The sequence below is a fragment of the Lygodium microphyllum genome, chromosome 3, assembly GCF_053477565.2.
Source record: "Lygodium microphyllum isolate KBCC chromosome 3, Lygodium_microphyllum_v1.1.10, whole genome shotgun sequence".
NCBI classification, from domain to species: domain Eukaryota; kingdom Viridiplantae; phylum Streptophyta; class Polypodiopsida; order Schizaeales; family Lygodiaceae; genus Lygodium; species Lygodium microphyllum.
In genome coordinates this window covers 191,682,186-191,708,550 of record NC_141137.1, presented here as the reverse complement: position 1 = coordinate 191,708,550, position 26,365 = coordinate 191,682,186, and the positions used below count along the sequence as shown (strand labels likewise).

Sequence of the window (26,365 nt, the reverse complement as noted above, 5' to 3'; positions counted from 1 at the left end):
GAACGGGGAATGCGTCTCCTTTGAGGTGCAACCTCAAACGAATATTCTTCCTTATTAGCATCTCTAGGGCTTCTTCCTCCTTTGGGGGAGGATTCAACCACTTGATTTGGTGAATCAACTTGGTTGTTGGGAGGAAGGACATTGTTTGAATGCATCAGCGCTTGCACCATAGGTTGCAGTGAGGGATTAGTTTGGGCATCATGTAATGATTGCACCAAATACCTCAAACCTTGAGGTCCTTCCATTGAGACTTCATCTTCCCTTCAGTTTATGGTGCATACATCAATTGGTTCCTACATATTATTAAGCAAGGTTTCTAACTTCATGTTCTATGAGAAAAACAAAGAGCTTATGGTAAGAGCACACATGTGAGCAATCCACGATTTGCAAGTGTTAGCTAGCTAGTGAGGGTTAATAGTGCCACCTCCAAATGACGGACCCAAGGGACTTTCCGCATGCTCACTAGCACTAAAATTGTAGGTAACCCTTTCGAGCATGCTAATAAGGCAAGGGCTCCCTTCGGTGATCGCGCAAACGGTTACGGAATAATAGCTCCTCAATTGACTCAGATAACTATTATAGATAGTCGTCTCTATTTGTGAACTTATCCACTCTTTTCTTTCAACATAGAAAAGAAATCTTGCGTTCTCTTACACTCTTATGCAATTCAAGGAAGCAAATTTTGTGTGCAAGGATTTGCACAAAAGTGGCATGCAAATGGTTTTGCTAGAGTATGTTCTTACCCCCTAGATCCTAAAAGCTCAATGGTATAAGTTCTCTCTAGGTACAAATCACTTACATGAAAGTGTATGAATCTTTGACACAAACTTGCTAATCCTTGCGCTTAGAATGCCTAAAGACCATTCCTTTCTTTGCAAGAAAAGAAAAACCTCACTCTGATACCAATGTAATGGTAGTCAACATTTAAGTCTTTATCTCTTCTAGTTTTTCAAACTAAGACTAAGGAAACATAAACCATTTATACCTTTGTTAAAGACACATCGTTAGCACAGTTCTTTAAGTTCTTTTTAAGAAGAACTTAGGCATGCCTTCCCCTAAGCTTATACTATTGGCACTCATACTCACAAGCATACACAATATGTATACTCATGGCCAATTTGCACTATAGGCTTTTGGTAAGAACATTGCACCATTTTCTTAGCAATTGCAAAAAACATTGAGAGATAGATTTCCCTTAAGCATCCAGATCCAGTGATTGAGCCACTTGCTCTAGTGCAACACATAGACATGAATCATAGCATAAACTTGCAATAAAATTGAAATAGACAAGACACAAGATTGAGGGTCGCATTTATGAGGCCGGCCCCCCCTTGAAAGGATTTCTTGTTGTGTATTTCTTGATAATTACATTCAATAAGAGCTTGAGCCATCATGACTCTCTCTTTCCCACATCAATATGGGATTGTAGGCCCATAAAACATGAGTTGGAGCAATCAAATAAGTAATGAGTTTACCTATTTTTCTTGTTCAATGATGTAGATTAGCTTGCCTCATGTAGCTTGCACTAAATCTTCTATTGGAGCTCTTTTTCTTCATTGGATTTAGCATAAATAAGAGAGATTATGAGGGATTAGTAGAATCTAGGTATGTGCAACCAAGGATGGAAGCACTATTACTAGCCGGATGGTAGCAATATTGCATATCACCTTGAAGAGGATGTTAAGAGCTCTCCATAGCACCTGTTTGCACACCAAAAGACCTCTGGAAGAGAGAGATGTGAGAGAAACATGATCTCAAGTTTTCTTTCATGCAAAGAGAGCCTTTGACAGCTAAAACTAGGGAGAAAAGTGTGGGAAAGGGTGTGGATGAGAGAGAAAGTCATGGGGGATGCCCTAAATGTGTGGGGGAGCCCTCCTTTTGGATGCGCATTTCATCAAGGACCATTGGATAGGGCCTATCCCATCCCCCTTGCCTCCTAGCCCTCTATTTTGACATGTGTACATGATCCTTTCTCTCTCTCTCTAGCCCTTGTTCCCGTAGTTTGAGCCATGATTCTTTGGTTTCAAGGGCATTCCTTACCCGTTTTGAGCCCTATAACTTGCTATAGACTCATGGCAAGATTTTCTAGACACCTATGCAAGATGTTCCATCATCTAGACCTTTCCCATTGGTCTCAGATACACCAGTGCTATCTAATTACTAGGCCTTCATGGTATTTTCTCTCTCTAGATTATCAATTTTAGAGAGATAAAATCATAGTTGAGGTTATAAATACATCAAAATGGATTTTTGATGACAAGATCTTTGGGACATAACTTGCTTTGTCCATTGTACTCCTTGATATTCTTCTTTTTATTGCCATTAGGTCTTTGATCCTTATTATCGATATTCTTATTATCCTTGTGAGCATGATCCTTACCAAAATTCTTCTCTCCAATCTCTAGTATCTTTGTAATACCTTTGTTTGGAGTGAAGATTTTTGTGGCAACCATCACATCATGGATAGCTTCAAAGACCATTTTGGGCTTTTGTGCATTAATGTTAGTCTTCATATCTTCATTAAAACCTATACAATACTGTTGCTTTTGTTTCAAAAGTCAATCTTCCTATACACTATTGTCTTGAGATGAAAATCCCAAAAGTTATCAGTGTGTCTTTGCCTGGTCTCACCCTTCTCCAACTTAAGCCCGTGCCATGCCATTAAAATGTCATCTTTGGCTTGATTGGTCAAGAATTTTTTCATTATCTCTTGACGACATTCCTTCCATGTATGAGGGGCTTCACCTTGCATCCTCAAGCTTGCCCACCATTTTAATGCACTCTTTTGAAAGTGCATGACAACGTGGCATAGCTTGGATCTTTTTTATCTGAAGTGCTCCCCGCCAATTGCCACATCGATTTGTTGAACGAAGGCTAAGACTTTGTCTGTTTGTCCATATGAGCCATCATATAAAAGAAAGGAAATATTCTTACCCCCATCCCTAAATGTCTCTAGCTTCCTTACCTGCATCCATGCACAAAAGGTCCCCTTGTGCTTCCTTGAGGAATGTGCCTTGTAAGAAGATCACGTGGATGAAGAGGATTCTGTAGACTATATTGAGTAAGAAGATCTTGAAGGTGGAGAGAGAGACCTTCTCCTCTTTTGAAGGTGTCTTCCTCTTTCACTTCTCCCCTCATTCAAGAAAGTATCAGGACTTGTACTTGGGCAGTGGCTTCTCTTTGATGCACGGTTAGGAGAATGAGGGATGCATCTCCTTTGAGGTGCCACCTCATACAAATGTTCTTCCCTTTCACTATCCTTAGGAATTCTTTCTCCTTTGCGTGAGGATTCAACCACTTGATTTGGTGCATCAACCTGGTTGGGAGGAATGAGATTGTTTGACCGCATCAACGCTTGCACCATGGGTTGTAGTGAGGGATTAGTTTGGGCATCATGCAAAGATTGCACCAAATGCCTCAAAGCTTGAGTACCCCTAGTTGAGGCTTCATCTTCCCTCCAATGAATGGTGCGTACATCAATTGGTTCCTGCATATTCTCAAGGATGGTTTCCAATTCTTAATAATTAAGAATTGTACGTTCTCTTACACTTTGTATGCAAATTCTTTGTACCAAATTTTGTTTCTAAGGACTTGCACAAAATCACATGCTAGTGTTTGTCTAGACTACGTCCTTAGCCAGGGTGAAAGAGCTCAATGGACTAAGTTCTCTCTAGGATCAAGAAACCATATGAAGGTGTATGATTCCTTACAACAAACTCTGCAACTCCTTGCACTAAGAATGTTTAAGATCATTCTTTTATGTAATAAGACAAGGAAATACAAAGCTTTGACACCAATGTAATGGTAATCAATGTTTACTCTTCTATCTCTTCAGGTTTTTGCAACATAGATAAAAGAAACAATAAACCTTTGTTATCGATTAATAACACATCCTTAGCACATGTTCCTTGAGTTCATTATTAGTAGGAAATTAGGCATGTATTTCCCTAAGCTACATCATTAGCACTCTAGCACAAACATACACAGTATGTAAGCTTGTCGCTAATATGTGATATAGACTCTGGGCAAACAACATTACACCATTTCCTTGATGGTTGCATTAAAGATGTAACTTGGTAGCTTTTCCTTAAGCACACAAATTCTAATAGTGGTTATCCACTTGCTCTTGTGCTACACGTATTAATGAAAATATAACATAGATTGAAAAGAAATTGAAAGAAACACAAACACAATACTAAGGGCTACATTTATGAGGTTGGGACTCCCTCAAAAGGAATTCTCATTGACTAATTCTTGAATAATTACAATCATATGAGAGCTGGTGGCCATCATGGCTCTTTACCCACATTGCTATGGAATTTAGCTCCATAAAACATGAGTAGAGCTGTTAATTTCATATCAACATTACTTGTTATTGATTATGTACCGATGTAGTTGGGGTAGGATCACTTGATCCATCATTGATTCTTCATATGTGCTCCAATTTGTCAATTGGACTAGCATACATAAGCAATTTTATGAAGTATTAAGAGAGATTAATTATGTGCAAGCAAGGATGGAAGCACTAGTCTTTCTCTGATAATATGAGAGTAGCATATCACCTTGTACACGGGGCTAAGAGCTTCCAATAGATCCTTTCAACACTCAATCTAAGTTTGAATGCGAGAGATACGACCAAAAGACACTCACGTGTGTGCTTGAGGCTCTGTCAGCTAAAGTTAGGCAGTAAAGTGGGGCAAAGGGTGTGGAGGAGAGAGAAAGAGGAGTGGGGAGCCCAAAAATAAGGGAAAAGACTCCTCTTTTGGATGCACATTTCATTTTTGGCCCTTGGATGGAGGCTGAGTCTCAATTCCACCATCCTAGCCATCCATCTAGCTTGTGGCCACCCTTCCCCCACTCTTTAGCCCTCATTCCCACATTTTGAGCCATAATTATTCTATTTTGAGAGTAGTTCTTATTCGTTTTGAGCTCTAAAAATTGCCTTAGACTCAAGATAATATTTTTTAGACAATTATGCAAGATGTTCCAGCCTCTAGACCCTTCCCATTGGTCTTAAATACATCCTTGCTATCATATACATTGGTCTCCTTGGTATTTTCTCTTTCTAGAGTGATAAGTTCTAGAGAGATGAAATCATTATTGAGGTTAAAAGTGCATCAAAATAGATTTTTGATGACATCCTTAGTCAATTGTATTGTCTTGAAATCCTTCTTAACTTTAAAACCTTCCTACAGTCGCACCAAATATGAAAACTTTCATTCTTCTATCTCCTCTTTCAAACACATATAGTAAATCCAATGCCAACTCCAACTACCTTCTCTACATATACAAGAAGAGATGATGATACCAACTCCACAACAAATGAATTCATTCTACTTGGGCCCAACATCTGGTGAAGCACCTCTTTTGATATCTTTCCAAAAAATATCGTAAATGAGTAAACACTTTCTTTTTTGCGAGGCCAAACATTGTAAAAGTCATCAGAAGGTAGGAGTTACTCACAACAATTTTTCTTGGAGAATTTCCCAAATAAAGTCACATAGCAAAGCCATGTAATCGAAGAGTATCATACAAACTACAACTGATGTAATGAAAGTAGCAAAAAATACAAGTGCATGCTTATGATCATTGCATTATTTGATGTCCAGATCCATGATGCATAAGATGTTTTGGATGAATCCCCACTAAACATCATGAGTCTCCATAAAGAAGGCATTGTATACACAAGGAGGTGCATTTGGGAGTAGGCAGCTACCAACAATCCTCTATCCTCAATGTCACTTCATCAGGTAGGCCAAAGCTCATGATGATGGCTACTTGAGTGGAAGACATAGGGAAATAAGCTCTATTCCCACAAGAAGTTGTCTAAAACTTCCAATGATGTTGAATACAAAAGGGAAAACACACAAAAGTCCCATTCCCACTAGAAAAAATGTCCAAAACTTCCAGTGGGGTGTCTCATGGGGCTCCATGCATCCATCATAGTCAAACACTCCAAAGAGAAAAGCCCAGTTGAAGGAGAAATTTGTATACCTATGATTGCTTGTATGCATGAAGCTATCAAATTTGGGAGTACCATATATTTCTCTTCATGGATGCTTTTATCTATGACTCACATCCTTCTATAAGACCAACAATGTACCCAATCATGAGAAAGACTCTCATAGAAAACCATGCTGACTGGCTCAAGTAGACATTCACCAAGCTACCACAAAAGGTGGGTATTGTGTAACTTATCTTGTTTGTGATCCATCATCACTTTGACCATATAGAACTTTCCCTCACAAGGGCACCATTCAAGGTAAGATCTTTTGTGGTACATAACCAAATGACATGCATCAAAATTGGCCCTAGGAAGCTCCCTAATAGTATGCTCAATCAAATGCTAAAAATGATCATGTTGCTTGTACATGTAAGTGAATTGAGGATCATAACATCCATAACAATGATCTTAAACAAGATATGCAAAGGATAAAGGGAAGAAAAACAATTTTTAGGTAATAAAAACCTTGGACACAAGGTCCTTGGAAAGCTATTTAGAAGATGAGGCTAGAAAGATACATGTGAACTTTTTTAGAACAAATTATCCAAAAATTAAGATGCTGCAAAAGAATCATCCAAAGAGCAAGATGCTATGACCTATGAACACAAAAGGAGAGTTTAAGTTTTGCATGAAATGTCATCACAACATTGCCACCATACATGATGTGCACAATGTCGAGTCACACATTGATCCGAGGGCTTGTAACAAGGCAACAAAATGACAAAACCAACCACCATATAGCCATTATTGCTATGGAAGTAGCAAAGGTCACAAACACCATGGAAGAGGGTTCCAAATGTAGAGAATAAAGATTATGCTTCAATGGATGTAATATTGACAAAACCATCCATATCCTCCAAGAGAGTGCACAAAATGTTGAAATTGTTATCTGTCTATGTACTAACAATGAAAGTCATTTGGAAATAGAACCATGGTTGATCCATAACCAATAAGTGTAACACATGGTTCAATATGATAATGTGTCAAGGAGTTGTGAAAGATCTCCATGAGAAGAAGAAGGAACCCTCTTTTTTCAATAAGCTACAACAATCAATGCACTCTTTATAGAGCACGACAACGAGAATAGAAAATGGGCTTTGTATTTGAAAACAACCAGCAATTACAACATTATGATACTGTGATAAAAATTACTCAACTTTGCACCTCTAACTAGAATCAATAGCCTCTTGTTGTTATAAATTAATGATTATGTATAAATCAATAAACAAATTGTGCTTTGTTTGTGTTCTCCTCACTGCTGACTAAATTGTTTGTGTTTTCATCACTAGCATCAAAAGAGCTTCCATAGAGCATCCAACTACATTTGCTTGTCACTTTGATCCATTATAGATTATACGAGCACTCTCGTGCAAAGGCAACAACTACACCATCACCTCGTAGGGTGTGAAGGCCTAGTTTAGGGACCCAACTCATCCACAAAAGTTCATTCTTTATATACCTCTTAAGTACAACAAAATTGGGATTCCTCTGTGCTTTGCACTTGGCACATTTGCCTGCGACTTCTCATGCACAAGGGCTATGGAATTCGGGTAGAATTTCACACCTAAGGATCTTGCTTTCCTCTTGCCTCATCATTATACATGTGTAATAGCTACAAAAATCATTGACAATGGTTGGGCTTTCATGTTGAATACATATTCATATAAAGGTAGCACATAAGGGTCTCCAAAAATGTTAGACAAATAAGCTAGAAAAATGAAATAAATAAGCAAGAAAAGCAAGAAAATAAAAGAATCTTGTCCGAGGCCCGGTTGGCCTAGACCGGATGTTTGTGCGTGTGTGCATGGACAAGGGCTAGTTAGCCAAGGTCCTAGCTCGGGGAAATATATCAAGGAGGTGTGAACAAAGGCTTAGGGGATGGGAGATATTTTTTTCCCATAAGCTTGTGGGAACCGTCTCTTAGAGGGGCCTCAATTAGCATTTCTAGGATACATAGGTTGCGAGGTGAGAAGCACACACATGTCTAATTTTCCCTCTTAAACTTGGTATCCGAGCATGCATGTTTCACCCTCAAGGAAGAATTAAGGATTAATGGAAGCTTAGCCTATCTTCTCACTCTACTCTCTCACCTCAAATTGATGCACAGTCCTTTTCTTGGAGAGAGGTGGTACTTGTCCTTCTCCTAGTCCCAAGACCTTGGGCTTTGACCCACACAAGCTTCAAGGGAAGTCCTTTTTGTGCCTCAAAAGGAGTGTGTACCCTCATAGTAGAGAGAGAAGGAAGAGACAGGAGGCTCACGAGCTCCAAGGCTTGTCCCTTTCATGAAAAGTTGTGTCCTTGAGCTCTCCCCATCATCAAAAGGCGTGTTTCAAAGTCCACAATAGAGAGAGAATGTGTCTCGCATCTAGAGAGAGGGTGCTTTCTCACTTTTTGAGTTGCAAAAGGTGTTTTTCATCCACACAATAGAGAGAGAATGTGCCCCACGCCAAGAGAGAGAAAGGGCATCACCCACCACCAACGTGAAGAGAGCTTGAGCCTTCAACACTTTTGTGCAATGAGGAGTGTGGCCTCCTTTGCTATATGAACCCTCCACTTTAAGAGGCTATCCTTGCATGTGGGATGTGTGTACCCCCATTTCCAAGCTTCTATGAGCTTTGACTCCTCCATTTCCTTCTTCCACATGAGTTGGGAATTTTTTGTGCAACCGCCTTCTACCTCAAACTTGGCACAAGCATAAGTAGAGCAAATGGGATCCGATTTACGAGCCATTTGTGCAAGTGGATATAGAGCACATGAAGGCCTAATTTTGGAGCAACCAAGGGTTAATTTTTTCCAACAAATTAGTGTCCCAAAAGTGCTCCCAAAACAAGGTTCCGTCACATGTAAGCACTACTCAACCACTTCGAGATAAAGCCACTTGGAAGACTTGTATGGTGCAAAGCATTTCGACACATTAGAATGGGAATTGGAGTGCATGTACAACAGTGTGTAGCTAATGCTTTGTAGAGATTTTGGTGTTTCAAGTGTCAAATAAGTGGTTATTGCTTAGTGTTCTTGCAAGGCTCTTTATGCATAGGATTTTGTGGGCATAATGCATCTTGAATGTGGCTATTTGATGAGCATGATATAGGAAAAAGATTGTACATATTGTGGCTGCATTTTGTACATCCTTTGAACATAGTTTTATGCATATGCTTGGTGTCTTTAAAGATGTCAGTTTATGTATTTGGTTTATGTGGTAAATTCTCTTGTATATAGAGAGTTTGGCAAGCAAGTTTGTAAGCCTTAGCCTTACTTTGGAATTGGTCTTTTCTCTTTCAAAAAAAAAAAACATAAACATAAAACATAATAAAATAAAATAAAATAAAATCAATCCAAAACCAACACTCTTTCATGACCAAACATGGAACAAGATAATCAAATGGAAGAAATTCAAGAAAATGGGAAAACCTCCACTATACCTAATGTAAATGCACATATCTCTATTCTGGAGACACATATGCAGATGCTTTTGGAGCAAATGCGTACATTGACTAGCCTAAGGGTGGGTATGGACACTACATAGTCATAAGGGTTGCCTAAACCCATGTTGGATGCGCCAGATGTCGTGTTAGAACCCCCTTATGCCTGGGAGGACATGATGGTAGCTCAAAGATTCACAACCCCCCAAGTATAATCACACTACTATGTCACTGATGCCTCATGCAGTGGAGCAATGGCTCTCCAAGTGGGAGCAGTGTTTCCATTTGTGCAATATCACGGACGATGTGGCTAAGATTCAACAAGCGACATACAATTTGCTTGACGTCGCTCATAGGTGGTGGCGTAAAGTTGAGCAAGATAATGCTAAACCCACTACCTGGAAGGAATTTAAAGTCATTTTCTATAATAATTTTGTCCCTCCAGATGAGCGCAACAGAGCCTTGGACTCTTGGTTCTTTATGTCATAAAAGAACTATTCAGTCCAAGATTATGCCGATAGATATCGAGAGATCTTGTTGAAAGTGCCAGAGCATATTCCCAATTTTCTACAAGTTCATAAGTTTGTTCTTGGTCTTACAGAGACTCTTTGGTCATTGGTATGCAAAGAGAAGTGCCAAACATTGAATGAGGCCATTGAGTTGGCTATAGTCCTTGAAGATGGCAAGCAGTTTCCCTCAGGACATAGCCAGAGATCTTCATGGACTAGAGTACCTCATTTTTCCTCTACGGTCACCCCCTTAACCTCTTCAAGTGAAAGCAAGGGTAAAGAGCCTAAACAACTTCACATGATTAAGATCGCAGTTGGAAATAAGTGCAAAGTCTCAGCAATGGTTGAGAAGGCTTACAATAGATCTATGCTCACTCCGCAGCAGCGAGACAAGGCAATGAAAGAAGGCCTATGCTATGGATGCCTAGGGCAACATCAATTCAAAGATTTCTGTAAGAAATCTAAGATCACTGCTAGTATGGTTGTAAACCCCATGCAAGAAGCAAAAGAGAGTGAGGAAGATCTTTTGGATGATGCGGATTAGAATTTTCCACAAAGAATTCTAGCAATTTTGGTCACCAAGAAGGTGTCTAGTGTGCCAGATGCAGTCTTGTCGCCTGTGCCACAACAGAGATATCTGTTTCCGAACACAGAGTTGATTGTATTAAAGGGTTATGCGCAAGAGCAACCCATAAAGATTCTCTTTGATACAAGATCAACTCACAATGTAATCAGTTCTCATCTTGTCAAGAAGCTTCACCTCCAGACACAGCCTTCTAACTATAGATATACCATGGAGTTGGCTGATGGCAAAGGCACAGAGATATGGGATCACCAAGTGGCTGACCTCCCATTCATGATCTAGTCATATCAAGAGAGAATGGATTTTGAAATCACTAAGCTTGCAAGATTTGACATGGTTCTTGGCAAGCAATGGCATGCGTGGAAGAAGCCTACCATAGGCTTCTCTTCTCATGTCATATAGTTTAAGCATGACGAGCGCCGATTGTTAATTCGCGAAAAGCCGGATCTCTCAGAAGCAAAGCTCTTGAAGGCCACCAAGATGCTCAAGTTAGAATGTAAGCTTTTATATTTATGTTATTTAGATAATGTGAACCTAGTTATGGATTCACAAGCTAGTGGGAGCTCCACCACCCCTGCTCTTAGTCTTTCTAGTAAGATTAAGGCAGAGTTTGCTGATGTTTTTAAAATTGAGCTTCCTATTGGATTACCTCCTCGCAGGAATGTGGAGCACCATATAGAGCTTGTGCCAGGGGCTAATCCAGTTACTCGACCACCTTACCGTATGAACATTAAAGAGGAGACTGAGGTAAGAAAGGTGATTGATGAGTATCTCAACAAAGGGCTCATCCGTCCTACCTTTTCCCCTTTTGCCTCACCTATCTTACTTGTCAAGAAGGATGGATCTTTTTGCATGTGCGTGGATTACCACACATTAAATAAAGTTATTGTAAAGCATCGATACCCCATGCCGAGGATTGATGATCTCTTAGATGCTCTTGCGGGAGCCACTATATTTAGTAAAATGGATCTTAAGAGTGGTTATCACCATATTAGAGTAAGAGATGAGGATGTATATAAAACTACTTTCAGAACTCGTTTTGGTCAATATGAGTATTTAGTCATGCCATTTGGTTTAACTAATGCTCTAGCTATGTTTATGATGTTGATGAATGATATTTTACGACCATTTATGGGTAAATTTGTTGTGGATTTCATTGATGATGTGCTCGTATATAGCAAGAACCTCATAGAGCATGAGATTCACTTGAATTATGTATTTCAAGCATTGCAGCAACAAAGTTTGTTTGCCAATTATGAGAAAACCTTTTTATGCCTTGCAAAAATTGAATATCTAGGTCATATTGTTTTTGCTAATGGGATACGTATGGATCCCAAGAAAGTGGCTGTTATTTTAGCATGGCTAGTTCCTCATAATGTTTCTCAATTATGATCCTTTTTAGGATTATTTGATTTTTATCGTAAATTCATAGAGTACTATTCTTATATAGTTGCTCCTATGATAGATTTGTTGCAAGATCAGGTGTTGTATACTTGGACCCCTATGCAACAAGATAGTTTTGACTCTTTGAAACAAGTAGTTTCCATGGCTCTGGTCTTAAAAATAATAGACCCAGAGAAACCTTTTGAACTAGAGACTGATGCTAGTGGATGGTGGCTATTGGCACCATGCTAAACCAAGACGGTAGGCCTGTTGCTTTTGAAAGCAAGAAGCTTTCTCCAGTGCAATAGAATTGGCCAGTACATGAGCAAGAATTGTATGCTATCATACATGCTCTTAAGATTTGGTGCCATTATTTGTATGGAGCCCAATTTCAAGTGTATACCAATCATCATACTCTTAAATATTTTTGTAGTTAGCCAAATCTTTGTGGCCAACAGGGTCGATGGACTGAGTTGATGCAAGAATTTCACATGGAAATTCTTTATCACAAGGGTCGTGATAATGTTGTCGCGGATGCCTTATTACGCATTGTTCATACTATGAGCTTTACTATTTTATAAAGCTCTTTACTTCAAGACATCAAGGATGTTCAGAAAGATGACCTTTTTGCAGAGCAAGTTAGGTCTACTCTTGATAGTGCAAAGTTAGCCTCGTCTATCTCTCCACTCAAAGTTAAAGCAAGTTTGTTCACCAAGTTTTGAGTGGAGAATGGGTGGGCTAAATGAAAAGGCAAGATTTATGTTCCTAGCGCGCGAGATCTTAGAACTAAAGTGTTACAAGAAAACCACGATAGTCCATGTGTGGGCCATCCTAGTTAGGACAAAACCATCCAGTTGGTTAGACAGACGTTTTGGTGGCCCCATCTACACAAAGATGTCCACAAGTATGTCCAACAGTGTTTTGAATGTCAAGCTATTAAAGCCAAAATAAATAAAACTCCAAGATTACTTCATCCATTATAGATTCCGGAATCAAATTGGCAAAGTGTGTCCATGGACTTTATTGTTGGGTTACCTAGAACCCATTCCTAGAAAGATACTATCCTCGTGGTAGTTGATCGTTTGAGCAAGATGGCTCATTTTATTCCTTCTAAAGAAACTGTGGAAGCTCAACAGGTTGTTGATTTGTTTATTTAGAATGTGTTTCACCTTCATGGGATGCCTTCTTCTATTGTCTCAGACAGAGATGTATGTTTTACTGGTCATTTATGGAGACAATTTTTTCTCTAAACGACATGTTTCTTTGAACATGAGTTTGGGTGACCATCCCCAAAATCTGGCCTTCCTAGAAAGAGTTAATCAAATTCTCAAAGACATTCTACGTGCATATGTCTCTGATAAGCAATCTGATTGGGACATTTATTTACCCCTCCTTGAATTTGCTTATAATAATCGACCTTATTAGGGCACTTGTTTATCCCCCTTTGAGATGAATTATGGTATGTCTCCTCCAGCTCCTGCTACCATAGGCATATCTAACAAATGCCCAAGTGCAGCTGAATTCCTTTCTTTAATCCAACATAATTTGCAATTTGCTAAAGACAAGCTGCTAGCATAGCTAAGCATTATATGGATCAGAGAAGATCCCCTCGCATGTTTAATGTCAGAGAAAAGTTTTTTTCCAAGTTTCGTTAAACTCCACCTCTTTATCTATTGGAAAGTTTCCTAAGCTTTCGCCTCGGTTGTGTGGACCTTGGCAGATTGTTCAAAAGCTTAGTGATGTAGCTTACTGGTTTGAGCTTCCACTAGGTTGTCATGTCCATCCGGTCTTTCATGTTAGTAAGCTCAAACATTTTATTTCTTGTGATACTAACTTGATTGATGGTCTTATTTCTTTGTAGGAAGATGCATCCTCTAACCATAGTCCAGACAAGATACTAGACCAAAGAAAGAAACGATTGCATAATCATACTCTTCGGGAGTTTCTAGTTTCCTGGAAGGGTCTTCCCTTGACGGATGCTACCTAGGAATATGAAGCTTTGATTCGTCAACATCTCCCACAATTGATCATTGAGGACGATGATTTTCAAAGGGGGAGAGAATGCTAGACAAATAAGCCAGAAAAATAAAATAAATAAGCAAGAAAAGCAAGAAAATAAAAGAATCTTGTATGAGGCCTGGTTAGCCTAGATAGGACGTTTTTGCGTGTGTGCATGGACAAGGGCTAGTTAGCCAAGGTCCTAGCTTGGGGGAATATATCAAGGAAGTGTGAAGGGAGGTTTAGGGGATGGGAGATATTTTTTTCCCATAAGCTTGTGGGAACCGTCTCTTAGAGGAGCCTTAATTAGCATCTCTAGGATATATAGGTTGGGAGGTGAGAAGCACACACATGTCTAATTTTCCCTCTTAAAAAAAAGGAGATACAGGTATTTCAATGTCTCTCCCAAGAAGAAGAGCTCCATCTTGTCACACTTTGGGGCTAGAATGACAATCACATCATCAAGAGAGCTAAAACCACCACTCTGAATTTTTTTGTTGTGCTTGAAGGCTTGAAAAATCATCCATCCCCACTCCCTATAATTGTTGATAGATAAAGTAGTGATTAAGACTACAATTATATCTCTAAACTTTCAGTTTGCTCGATGAACCGGCAAGGGCTTACTTAGAGTCTTGAGTTAGTCAATACAAAATGAACAACAACTCCATAGTTTCATGATGCAGAATATTGTGTCAATCAAGAGGATTGATAATGATATCTTCTCTAAATTTTGCATATGTGTTTTCTCCACTCGACCCCTCAAGGTATGCCTCTTGCATGTACATCAACATAAACTCCTTACAACTCTGCATGTGCCATTGTTATAATATGCACCCATACACATGCTACAACAAATTGAAGAGGGATGGTGGATTACATCCATATGGAAGTAGGCAATTTCAGGAGCAAGACCAATGGCACTCACAACATACATCTCATAGCAAGTCTTGGCCAAATCTTGTGCCAGTTGAAAGTTTTCTTTGTCATGAGCAATAAACAAAACCCTGTGTATGGCTTGTTGTTTTGCCAATCCCCATGTTGTGCCCAAGGCCAAGTTCCCAGCTAAGAAACACACTTTAAAAACAAAAACAAGATGGCAAATCTACACAAAGGTACTGTAAGAAAAACTCATTGCAATCATACAAGAAGAAAGCATACCACATTATCCATTTTGGGACTAAAATCACCCATCAAACCTCCAAGTAGTGGTCAAACAAATGTTAAACCATTTGGTTTTGACTTCTTAAGCAAGTGGCATTTTACCCCTTCCATAGCCTCCTCATACATGTCACGTAAAAAGCTAATGTACTCGTTGTTTGAAACAACGCCACCTTGCCTCGGCCATACTTTTAGCAAGTACTCATAATAACTATTGTCCCACAAGAGCCTAGCTTGATGTTTCCTCCATAGAAGTGTCCAAAGTGTGGACTACACAAGCCATGTGAGATAGGTCATTAGCTATAATGGATGGAGGATAAAGGTCAAGCCTACAACACCATGTAGTTATTGCAAATGATAAAGGATCACAAATAATATTAACCTATCACATAAGGATGCGACAATGGACATTGAAAACAATTGCAGAAATGCTAGCAAGACAAAACCAACAATTTGTAGGTGTTCAATTCAAGTAGAGAAAATAAGTTTATATCATCTATGTTGGTCTCCACCATAATTTCACATACTCCTTGCATCAAGGCCATAATCGGGCAGTACTTGCAATCGCAAAGAGGATCTGGCTCATCTATAAGTCTCCTACCTTGCTTGACTTGTATGAATGCCATTGAATTGATAAAAGAATACTATTCACTTGTTCTTCAGATCTTGTGGGTTTCCATGGTAAATGGAAGAGATTCTCTTTGAAACCTACTGTGAATGCAAATAGCTTGCATTTGAAGAAAACACCAGGGAGACCCAGGCACAATTTGATAAGGTAGGGATGAATAGGATGAGGAAAATTGTGCTTCCTTTAACGTGCTTCCATTGCCTACTTTTGCTTCAGGTCAAGAGACTTCCACGTAATAAAGTGACATAAGTTTTCCTATGGCAATCCTCTCATAGCCTTGAATTTTGAGACTAGGAAGCTCTATGACATCATACGGGTTGCATTCTAATGTTAGGCACTTGTGAAAAGTGCTCATAAGCCTGAAGATGGGCTCTTAAGGCCCGCACATTGCACATTGCAAAACAAGATACAAGATCACGTAGTGAATTGGCAAGAAAAGAAAAGTTGAAGTGAAAGGGAAACATTTACAGCCTCCCAAAAAACAACCAAATCTTACATGAAAAAGCTTGACTCAAGAGATCACCCACATCCAAACAAGCCCCCAGGGGGGGGGGGGGGGGGGCGGCGTCATTAAGCAATTTGGCATAACTTCACCCATTTACACATAAAGATCTGTTGTACTTGCTTAAGAGTTTGTTTGCATTTGTCAATGTTTGCAATTGTGATTGGCACCACCAGAATGCACATATCGCTCTTATTGAAAATTAGAAGCAAATTACCTTATGTAGATGGGAACTAGGCCATCTGTTTTAGGCAAGCCTTTGAAATGCTCTAGAACACGCATGGTAGCGGCATCATTCTTAGGGTCACCAAAAACTTCACTCAAATATCCAAACTCCATTTGTAGATTTGGGGCCTCAGATGTGCCGCTTGCCCTACCGTATGTATCTGCAACATGAGTAGAATTAGATCTCAACACTACATCTGAGTAGGGGATGGTTGTCAAGCTCAATGTAAAGGGTGCCATGAGCCAATCCCCCAAAGCTTTTGCTAGTCTTTGGGGGCCATTTGTAGCTTCACACATGTTGTCAATCCTGATCCGAGTAGCATAAAAGACATACGTCTTCGCTATTCTAAACCTTCAACCATTGGTGGTAGCCATTGTGTGCATGTGTGTGTGTGTGTGTGTGTGAGAGAGAGAGAGAGAGTATGGATGGAAGAGGACACTGTGTACACACACTGAGCTGCGAGAATTTTTGAATTTTCCCGCTCGAGCCCCCTCTCGTCATCCTACGTGGCATTCAAGAAGGTGCCACATAGCCATCTATGTCAGATTTCATTAGTGGCATAGTTTAGCTCTTTGGCATGGTTCAGATTTCATTAGTGGCATGGTTTAAAACAATCTCCATCGGACGGTTTTAGAAGCCTCTCCCAAATCGCGGTAGTTTTCTCACCATCAATCCCTTTACGTTACTTCAATGGCGGCCTGTGCCATTTAGTGATGAGGATCAAATTCCTCTTTCAAAAGCTGGTATGACTTCCAATATTGATCTCAAACGTCTTTCCATGATTTCACTCCCTTCTTGTGGAGCTTCGAAGCCTCTTCTTCCTGTTCTTGCTCTAATGGTAGCCCAATCAATGGTGGCTACAAACTCTTCTGTAGATTGCCAGAGGGAATCACATTCTTCATCTTTAACCAACTCTTCCAAATGGAGCGGGACAGTGGGGACCCTTTAGGCAAGATATCATATTTGCTAGCCTAGATTGTGATAAAAGGACTAGTGTGTTGTAAAGACCGTGAAAGTAGAAATATAGAGCCAAAGAAGTCCTACTTGGCTTGGCTTATAGCATACAGAGCAATCTAGACCAACAAGAAGGCTCTCAAAGTAAACAAAGGGAATGGGCTCAGCCAGAGATGCAAAAAAGAAGAGAACAACATCCACATTTTCTTTCAATGTGAATGTATTGTTTCTACTCTGGATCATATCAAGAAGCTCATAAAAAGTCATGAAGGAAGAGCTCCTTGGTCATACAAAAGTTTACTTATTGGTGAATGGGTCAGGTGCTCAAATAGTTTGTGGACGATGATCAGAGTAGAAATTCTATGGTGGTTGTGGCTAGCAAGACTAGACGCCATTTATGGAGGGCTCAGAGAAGATTTTGGGGTGCTCAAAGATAAACTAATAAAGGTAAGGAAAGGATACTACTCCAGAACAACTGTAGAACTAGAAACCGAAATCGAGAAACTTCCCAGCAAAAGTCGAAATGCTGAAGAATTTGTAGAGCTAGAAAGCCTAAGTAGGAAAAAACAACTTCTAACCCCAACAAACTTGAGTTTTATCCTCAAATTGTAGTATCCGTAAAGAGGTGTGGATGTGAGGTCTCTCTTGTATATGATTGTCTTAAAAGAAAGCTGGTATGACGTGTACATGCGTGAGTGCGTGTGTGTGGGTTGGTTTTCTTTAAGTACCTCTGGTTCACACCAAAGTTCACCCGCATCAGTTTTAAGTCATTCGACTGCTTGCTTGCTGCTAATTGAAGATGGGCTCCCAGGTGCGTATATTGTTATGAAAGAGCTGTCCATGCCACGACACGGCCACCTCTTTCTAACCCCTACGTGCTGCGTTTTTGTTGCAGGTTCCAGTTTGGGCTGTAGAGAATCGGGCTCGCTTCCTGCGTGCTGCAAAGGCTAGCGACAGCGCTGGCAAGGCACCGCTTATCTCGGCGGCCTCGGTCTATCGCTCCCTCTATAGCAATGAGGCTCTCACGCGAGCGGGGGTGAGCGTGGGGAAGACAGATGGCTCCGCCATGCTGACCACCGCTGCAAGGATTTTACCACCCCCGATAGATGTGAAGCCCGAGGAGGAGTACTACCGCAACGAAGACAACCACCCGGATATCCTAGCTACTATCCTGGAGACTGCCCGAGTGACTGCCGGCTATAACCCCGCGGCAGCTGGAGCAGCTAACACCCCTGAATTGGCCGCGGAGCAGCACGCCGCGTTCCTACGCTTCCTAGAGGAGGTAGACTTGTACTATGCTTATCTGACGCTGGCGGTCATGGACACTCGACAGGTGGTAAACACTAGCCTGGACTGTGAGGGCCTTGTCAGCGCCGTGGCAGATGTGGTTTTGGCGGCTATGGGGGAGGCGGGCCAAGGCCTGAAAGATCGCATCGCGAATACCATCAGAGCGGCTGCGGAGCGCGTCACCAAGAACGTGACCACCAATAGCGTGGTTGACGTAGGCTACAACAACGTGAATCTTCCGGCTCCCACGACTGAACGCCCTAACAGAGACCCAGCTAGTACGCTCTGCTTCTCTATCGTGGGAATGAGCCGCACAGTGCAGAACAACGGGTTTCTGAAAGGTACTACTGACTCCTCTAGCGAGTATCTCTACATAACAACGGCCACTTATCGCATGAGGAGCTCGTCTGTGAGTGCGTATGCTTCCTATCTGGCTGGCTCCACGATCATCCCTGCTGAGCGTGTCATTGAGAACTTTCAGACGGTCGGGTAAAGCGAATCCTCCGGTTTTCATGAATAAGCCTTTGGTTTTCACGGGAAGACTTTCCCTCCCTTGTACAGGCAATACAAGTGGCCTAAATAATTCTTCCTCGGTTTCTCTAGCTTTCTTTTTTTTGGGGCGTTTTTGTCGAGTCATTGAACCTTCATGCTCGTGTAATTGAAGATGATTAATTCTTGCGATATGGGGGTATGTTAGGCTCGATGAAAATGCTACCCGACGGTTTGGTTTCTTTGTTTGTTTGATTTGTGAGCACGTTATATTTGAGAGCTGGTCATTGCACCTCCGTGTCTGCGCCATCAAGGATATATTGATTGATTCCTTCAAGGTGGGGTATGTTACACTTTTCAAAGCATCTCCAATCCTCCATAAGCATCGAGCATATCTAAGAATTGGCCATTGTAGCTTTGGTTTTGGGCGATTGAGGACGGTTGATTCTCTCAAGGTGGGGTTACTTACACTTTCGAAAATCTCCATATTGAGTAGCGTGTGTGTACTTTTGATGGCCACCCTTCCTTCGCAAAAATGATGGATTTTGAGTGGGACTATCCTTTTTCATACATTTTAGTGTATTTTGTGAAGAATAGATCAACTAAAATGTATTTTTGTGAATAATAAAGATCAATTTTTCACTTGTAAAGAATAGTTTAGGGACCCCTCTTGCGTAGAGTGTATGGGGCAAATTGTTAATTTCAAGGAGATGTCTATCTACTATCCTTTATGTCTTTCCCACTACTCACTCTAACATGGTTTCACAAATCATGGAGTGTTTCTTGATGTTCTTGACACACAGAGCAAGGAGAAAGCTTGTTGTTTGTATTGCAAGCTTGAGTTGTCATGTTATAGGTGAAATTTCACTTGCTTGATGTTCGTACTTTCTACTTTGTTGTGTGATGAAGGAGGTCTCCATTTTCCTTAATTTATTACAGCTAGCTAGCATGACCCCCATATTAGTGAATCCTTTGGAGGCTATTTGATTATACGTCAACTAAATTTTTTTAACATGTCACATCACCTTTTCATATCATTTATGAGCTATTATAGGGTGTGAAGATAGAATGAGTCCTTAGAATGCTATAAACCTTAGGCTTCTTCTCAATGTGTTGAACTAAAGAAACCTTGGGATGATCAGGCATCATACTTTCACTTTAGAGCAATGGGCACTATTTATGTTTTGGATGATAGAACACTTATCTCTACACATTAGTAAAGATGAAGGTTAATTGTCTCTTCTTTCATTTGAGTTGGATACTAACAATAAGCTTTTTGACTAGGATGTAGCTTTTGATCCTTTCTCACTTGTTTGGAGATGCCAAACCCCAATTTGGCAAAATGCTTTACTTCATAATTTGCGCATGGCAAATACATTCCCATTTTCATTTGATAGACTTCAAAGATAAATGCCATTCATAGTTGTCAAAAAACTCTCCAACTTGAAAAGATCTTGGTTACTTGTTATTATCTATAAGTAAGAAATGCTATGTTTCTATGTCCTTGGCTCACTACAATAGGGACATGTAGACTTATTCAACAATTTTTGAACCTCAATAAACATGAGGTTTTTTCTTTAATACATGGCCTTGAGTGTAAGAAAGATGTGGCAAAAAAGGAACTTGATAATGGTGCTTTCAAAGAAAAAGATCTTGAATATGTGGTTATGGGAGACTTAGAAGCTCAATCCTTGCTCTCGGAAGGGGGTTTAAGGTTCAAAATCAATACAAACATGTTTTAAATCAAAGATTATTTGGTGAAGAAGCATTGTTGTAGCAAAGAATGATATAGTGATTGTCAATAAAGAAGTTGAGAGCGGGTCTTCTAAGATGGAGGGTCTTTTAATAATTAAAGTCTTCTAAGATGGAGAGTCTTTTAATGAAGCAGTTTTTGTTGGAGAACTCTAGGACTTCTTACCTTATGGAGATGAGACTTGCAATTTCTTGTAATGCAAAGGATCCTTAGTTTCCTTGTGTAGGGAATAGATGGAAAAAGAAACCAAACACTCTTAAAAGTACTTTGATGAGGTATGTCAATTTGCTAGGTAGATAATCTTGATGGAGAGAGAAGCTATTTGACAAATTTAAGGTACATTTTAAATAGTAGCAATTTGATCTAAGAATGGAGCTTTAACTTGCTAGTTCAACACTTTTCAAACCTCAAAAAACTTGAGACGTCTTCTTTGCTACATGGTTGCAAGAGCAAGAATGATTTGGTATAGAAGGAACCTAATAGTATTATTGTAGGAAGAGATACTTAAGGTTGAAAATGAGCATAAACATGTTTTAAAGAAGAGGTCATTTGGTAAAGGTCCATTATTGTAGCAAAGAGCAAAATATTGCTTACAAATAAAGAAGCCTATGTCTTACTTGTATGCAGAAGTAAAGCCTTCTTACATGGATGATATTTTAATTAAGTGTGTGTTATTAAGAACTTTAGGATCTCTTCTTTTATAGAGATAAAACTCATGATCTCTTGCAAGAAAAAAGATCCTTAACTTGCTTACTTCAAGAATAGGAGAGCAAAGAAACCTATTACACTTGAAAATCTTTGATGGGGAAGGTTAATTTGCTAATTGTACACCTTTGATGGAGAGAGAATTAGTTTAGAAAAGAGAGGTACATACCAAGTAATAACAACTTGGCCTAACTTGAAGCAATCTCTGATGGGGAAGGTTAATTTGCCAATTATACACCTTTGATGGAGAGAATTTGTTTAGAAAATAGAGGTACACACCAAGTACTAACAGATTGGACGAAGTTGGAGCTTCAACTTGCTTCAAAGAAAGTAAGTTCTAATTAGTTTATTATCCCATTCATCTTTGAACTTGATAGTCTTCAAAGATGGATTCTTTCAGCAAGCATCAAATATTTTCCAACTACAAAAGACCTCAGTTGTCTACTACCATCTATAAGCAACAAAATCTCTCTTTCCATATTATTGGATGATCATAGTGGGGACATGTAAACTCATTCAACCAACTTTGAACCTCAACAAATCCAAGGATTCTTCTTTGATACATGGTCTTGAGAGTAAGAAACATTTAGTAAGGAAGGAACTTTCTAATGGTACTTTAGAGAAGAAAATGCTTGAACAAGTGATTGTGAGAGACTTAGGAGCATATTTGTTGCTATAAGAAGGGACTTGAGATTCAAAAATCAACACAAACACATTTTAAAGTGGAAAACATTTTAAAGTGTAACTCCTTGACCACAACATCTACCACTCCCTCAATGATTTTGGGAGGTGGTACATCGGGAAGGTGTAGATGTGTTTGATCTTTGTGAAGAAAGTCATGAAAAATAGGTGAAGGCTAAAGTTGCCACCACATGGATCTCTGATGAGGCAAACCAGGGTCACGGCTGGAAAGTCCCTACTATTTTGCTGAAAGCCCAAGGCTATGGGAAAAAGTGGCAGGACTATTGGGTACCCAAATCCTCATACATGAGACATCCATCGTCAAGGAGTCCCAACAGGAAGACCAAGGCATCTCATCCTTTTAGGACGCAGCCAATTTACAAATGGGTTCCCAAAAGCTCAATTCCTAAACCCAATCCCATTCTTAAACCGCAGAAAGCCACAGGGGAGAAGCCTCGTTTACAATGGAGACCTAAAAGGACGAACCCCTCAGCTAAGCTAGCTTCTTCAACTCCCACAAAGACACCTAAGCAAACTTCAACTATGGAATGGAGACCCAAGCTCAAACCAACAAGTGCTTCCAAGCCATTGATGCTAGCCATTCCCCAGGGCATTAAGAAGCCAAATCACGCCACGCAAGTGAGGCTAACTGCAAGAACATCCCCAAGTCAATCGACGATACAATGGAGGTCTCAAATGTTGTAGCAACTCTTGCAACACAAGCTATTGCAACCAGTGGTAGCCAATCATTTTTCTATGGCCACAGAGGCTATTTCCCAATCCCTTACTACTGAAACGAAGAGCACCTTCCATACTCACAATGCACGAATACCCCCAACCCGTACCTAGCGTATTATGGGCAAAGTATCCCACCGTTCCCCACACAAAGTCATCGATAGCAGGAGGTGTTCTCTCCTGCAAAGCCCCTCAACTCGGATGGTTTTCCACACGACTCGAGTACCAAAGGCATCATGCACTGCATCATGAGTAAAACATGTATTTGTTTTCAAGCATACATAGGGCCAACCAAGGCCACTGCATAGACACATTGCCAAGTAGACACCCATGCACAATGTGCCCAGGAGTGCACCACATCTAGGAAGGGGGGAGGGCAACAGGGGCAACACCAATGCAAGCAGGCAAGCGGGAGGATAAAAAATGATGAACAGAGTGTGCGACAAGAGGAACCCTTGGTCAAACAAATTTCAAAATGTCCAAATTGAGATCCAAACACATAGAAGGAGTCTACAAGACAAGGGCAACCCACACATGAAGTCAAAATTGCAATAAAGTCACCGGAGGGGACAAAAACCCAAGTCGTGTCCAGGATTCAAGCTATCTGGAGAGTTTTTTGACAAAATTTGACTAGCCACAAGTGAAGTATAAGGCAAGGGCATCAAGAATATCAAGTCAAAGTTGAAAAAATATGTGCAAAAATGCCAGAATCTCAGTCGTGTCCACGATTTTGCATAGGCACAGAGCTCCAAACTTAGATTTGAGTACATCAATGAGCTTAGAATGAAGAGATAAACAAGATGGTCAAGTCAAATTTTGCAAAAAAGTGCTTAAAAAGTCAGTCGTGTCCACAAAACCAAAAAAGTAAAAAAAGAGGCATTTCAAGCTCTTCAAGCAAATCAAGCAAGAGGAGAGCAAGGAGAGCAAGGAGCTTGTGAGAGATCGGAGTGCGCTCATGGGCCACCTACGGGGTAGCATCCACATTTGGTAGGTCACCCCCGCACACACACATTTTCCTTATTCGAGCCCTCGTGCTCTTTGGGTTAGATTAGGTACAGGTACCCGGGGTGGTAGGCCTGAGTGTTGCTCCGCCGCCATTTCCCCATAGCACTAGTAGCGCCGAAGCGCTGCCGAATTTTTCGCAGCCTCTGGTAGTGTCACGAGCACGCGAGTGAATGCAAGAGCGAACGTGAGAGCGAGCAAGAGACGTGAGGCTATGCACGAGACATGGGTTCCTCCTCGGAATCCAACATCTCCCTACACCAAAGCCCTTCCCCCGACACAATCCCCCCACTATCACTCATTAGAAGCACGTACAAAGCAGGGTGGGTACCACCTAAAATAGTACGTAGACACGCAAGAGCAGCATTCCTCCACGACGTATTCGAGACCCCACAACAGAGGTCAGTGGTCGTCTTTGTACCCACCGAGGCCTACTGGCAAATAGCCAAGTCCCAGTCGACCCAACGCATACTCGAAGTAGCTAGCTTCTGGAGATTCTTTAAGTTGAGGCCTTGGGGATTGGATTACAGGCGAGCATGGGAGCTCCAATGGAGCTTAGAAAGAGACGGGCTAGCCACAATGACTGGATTTGATGGCCATGCCATGCAATTCACACTAACTCGCCAGATGGTAAGAGAAGCCCTACACACCGGTGGAGCCTTGCTCCCGGAAGGCAACCTTGCACAGCATGAAAAGAAGATGGTGACCGGCCAAGACTGCCTCACCTTCGCCAATCTGAAGCACAAGGAGGTGACCTTAGCCCTCCAATTGTACATGCAATTCTTCGGGATGGCTCACACCCAAAAGTACACAATGCCAGAGCCGCGCATGGCACTACACCTCACAAAAGCTTTCTTGGATCGGGATATGCTAGAAGTGGACTGGAGTGACCACATCCTCCAAAACATCCACCGTATCCAAGAAGGGAGCCGCCTCTCAGGGACCAGTAAATCCAAAAAGAAACTACCACTGGCCCTGGGAGCGCCATTGATCCTGACGAGGCTGGCCTATTATGCCATGGGGGCTATCCATCACCTACCGCCTCCGCTTACCTACGACGCCACAATGCCCTTCTATAGGCGTCCTAATATCATGCGGTCCCCCGTCAAGAAGCAAGAAAGGGAAGGCAAGCCAGCAAGGAAAAGAGAAGATGAAGAATCCTCAGAAGAGGAAGAAGTGGCCCCCTTACGAAAGCGCATGAGAGGCACAGTCCCACCTGAGCAAGCACCACCTGTCATGCCCTCAACTCAAGCCACACCTAGAAGAGAAGGCGGCCAAAGTGCCCAGAGTCCCTCAGTTAATGTAGATGACTTTATCAACCTCGAGACTCTCAATCGCATGATTGATGAGGACAACGCCAAGGCTGCAAGGAGGGCTGAGCTAGAGAAAGAAAGGGAAAGAAAGGAAGCAGAAGAGCTTGAAGCCGCCAAGGCCGAAAGCCTGTGTGTGGCCAAGGAGAAGAAGAAAAGACGAAAGGTAGAGATGAGAACCAAACACCGCCAAGAAGGGACCTCCACCTCTACAGCTCCCCACCCCTCCTCACCTAAAGAAGTGCCCCTAACTACTCCCCAAGAGATACATGAAGAGGCGTAGCCTATGGAAGTGAAAGAAGGAAAGGTGCACAGGGAAGGCAAGGCTCCCATGACAGAAGAGGAAAAGAAGCCAGAGCCAGCCAGACAAAAGACTCCCAGGCCTTATTTAGAAGAAGAAGAGGACGAGAACCAAGGCGAGAACCTCCAAGACTATGACAAATATGTCGGTGACTCGAGTCATGAAGAAGAAAGAGAAGAGGAGGATGAGAAAGAAGAAGAAGAAGAAGGTGAACAAGGCCCCTCCCCTCCAAAATAGTTCAATGTCCATCATTTAGAGGTGGAGGTGGATATGAGAGTACAGTATGAGATTAAAGACCGCGTGGAGGCTGTAAAGAGCAACGCTGTCTACCAAGCCCTCCTCGCATTTCAAGAAGCAAGTGAAGTTATAAAGGCAAATATTTATGATAAGATGGAAAGCAAGGCAAAAGAAGCTCAACGCCAAGTACCCAACCCAATTTATGCTCAGCAGGCAATGCAGAAGGCGATGAGTGGCATGCTAGAGCTTAGCATGGCCACTATGTACAAAGACGCCATGAGCAGAGCTGTGAAGGCCAACTTTGAGAAGGCCATCCGAAACTACTATGCCAGATCTATAAACATGGCAAAGCTAATCGACGCAATAGTAGACCAGAGAGACCACTACCGCAACGAAGGGCTGCGTCAGAATGAGCTTGTCAAAGACTCACTAGAGCAGAATGCTCAACTCAAGAAACAAAAAGAAGAATTGGAGAGATAGCTCAACGCAGCAGAAGAG

The 26,365-nt window shown here is 41.1% G+C and overlaps 1 protein-coding gene and 1 pseudogene across 1 annotated transcript; one reads left to right on the top strand and one right to left on the bottom strand.

Moving 5' to 3' along the window:
- Positions 1–7,599: 7,599 nt before the first annotated feature.
- LOC148039370 (mannosyl-oligosaccharide 1,2-alpha-mannosidase MNS3-like) lies at positions 7,600–16,709 on the bottom strand (annotated as a pseudogene).
- A 1,312-nt stretch (positions 16,710–18,021) lies between these two features.
- Positions 18,022–19,435, top strand: LOC148039369 (uncharacterized). The gene is made up of 2 exons (XM_087675242.1): positions 18,022–18,178; positions 18,263–19,435. The coding sequence occupies exons 1-2, from the start codon at positions 18,167–18,169 to the stop codon at positions 19,145–19,147; spliced, it is 897 nt and encodes a 298-aa protein (XP_087531368.1). The 5' UTR covers positions 18,022–18,166; the 3' UTR covers positions 19,148–19,435.
- The last annotated feature ends 6,930 nt before the right edge of the window (positions 19,436–26,365 follow it).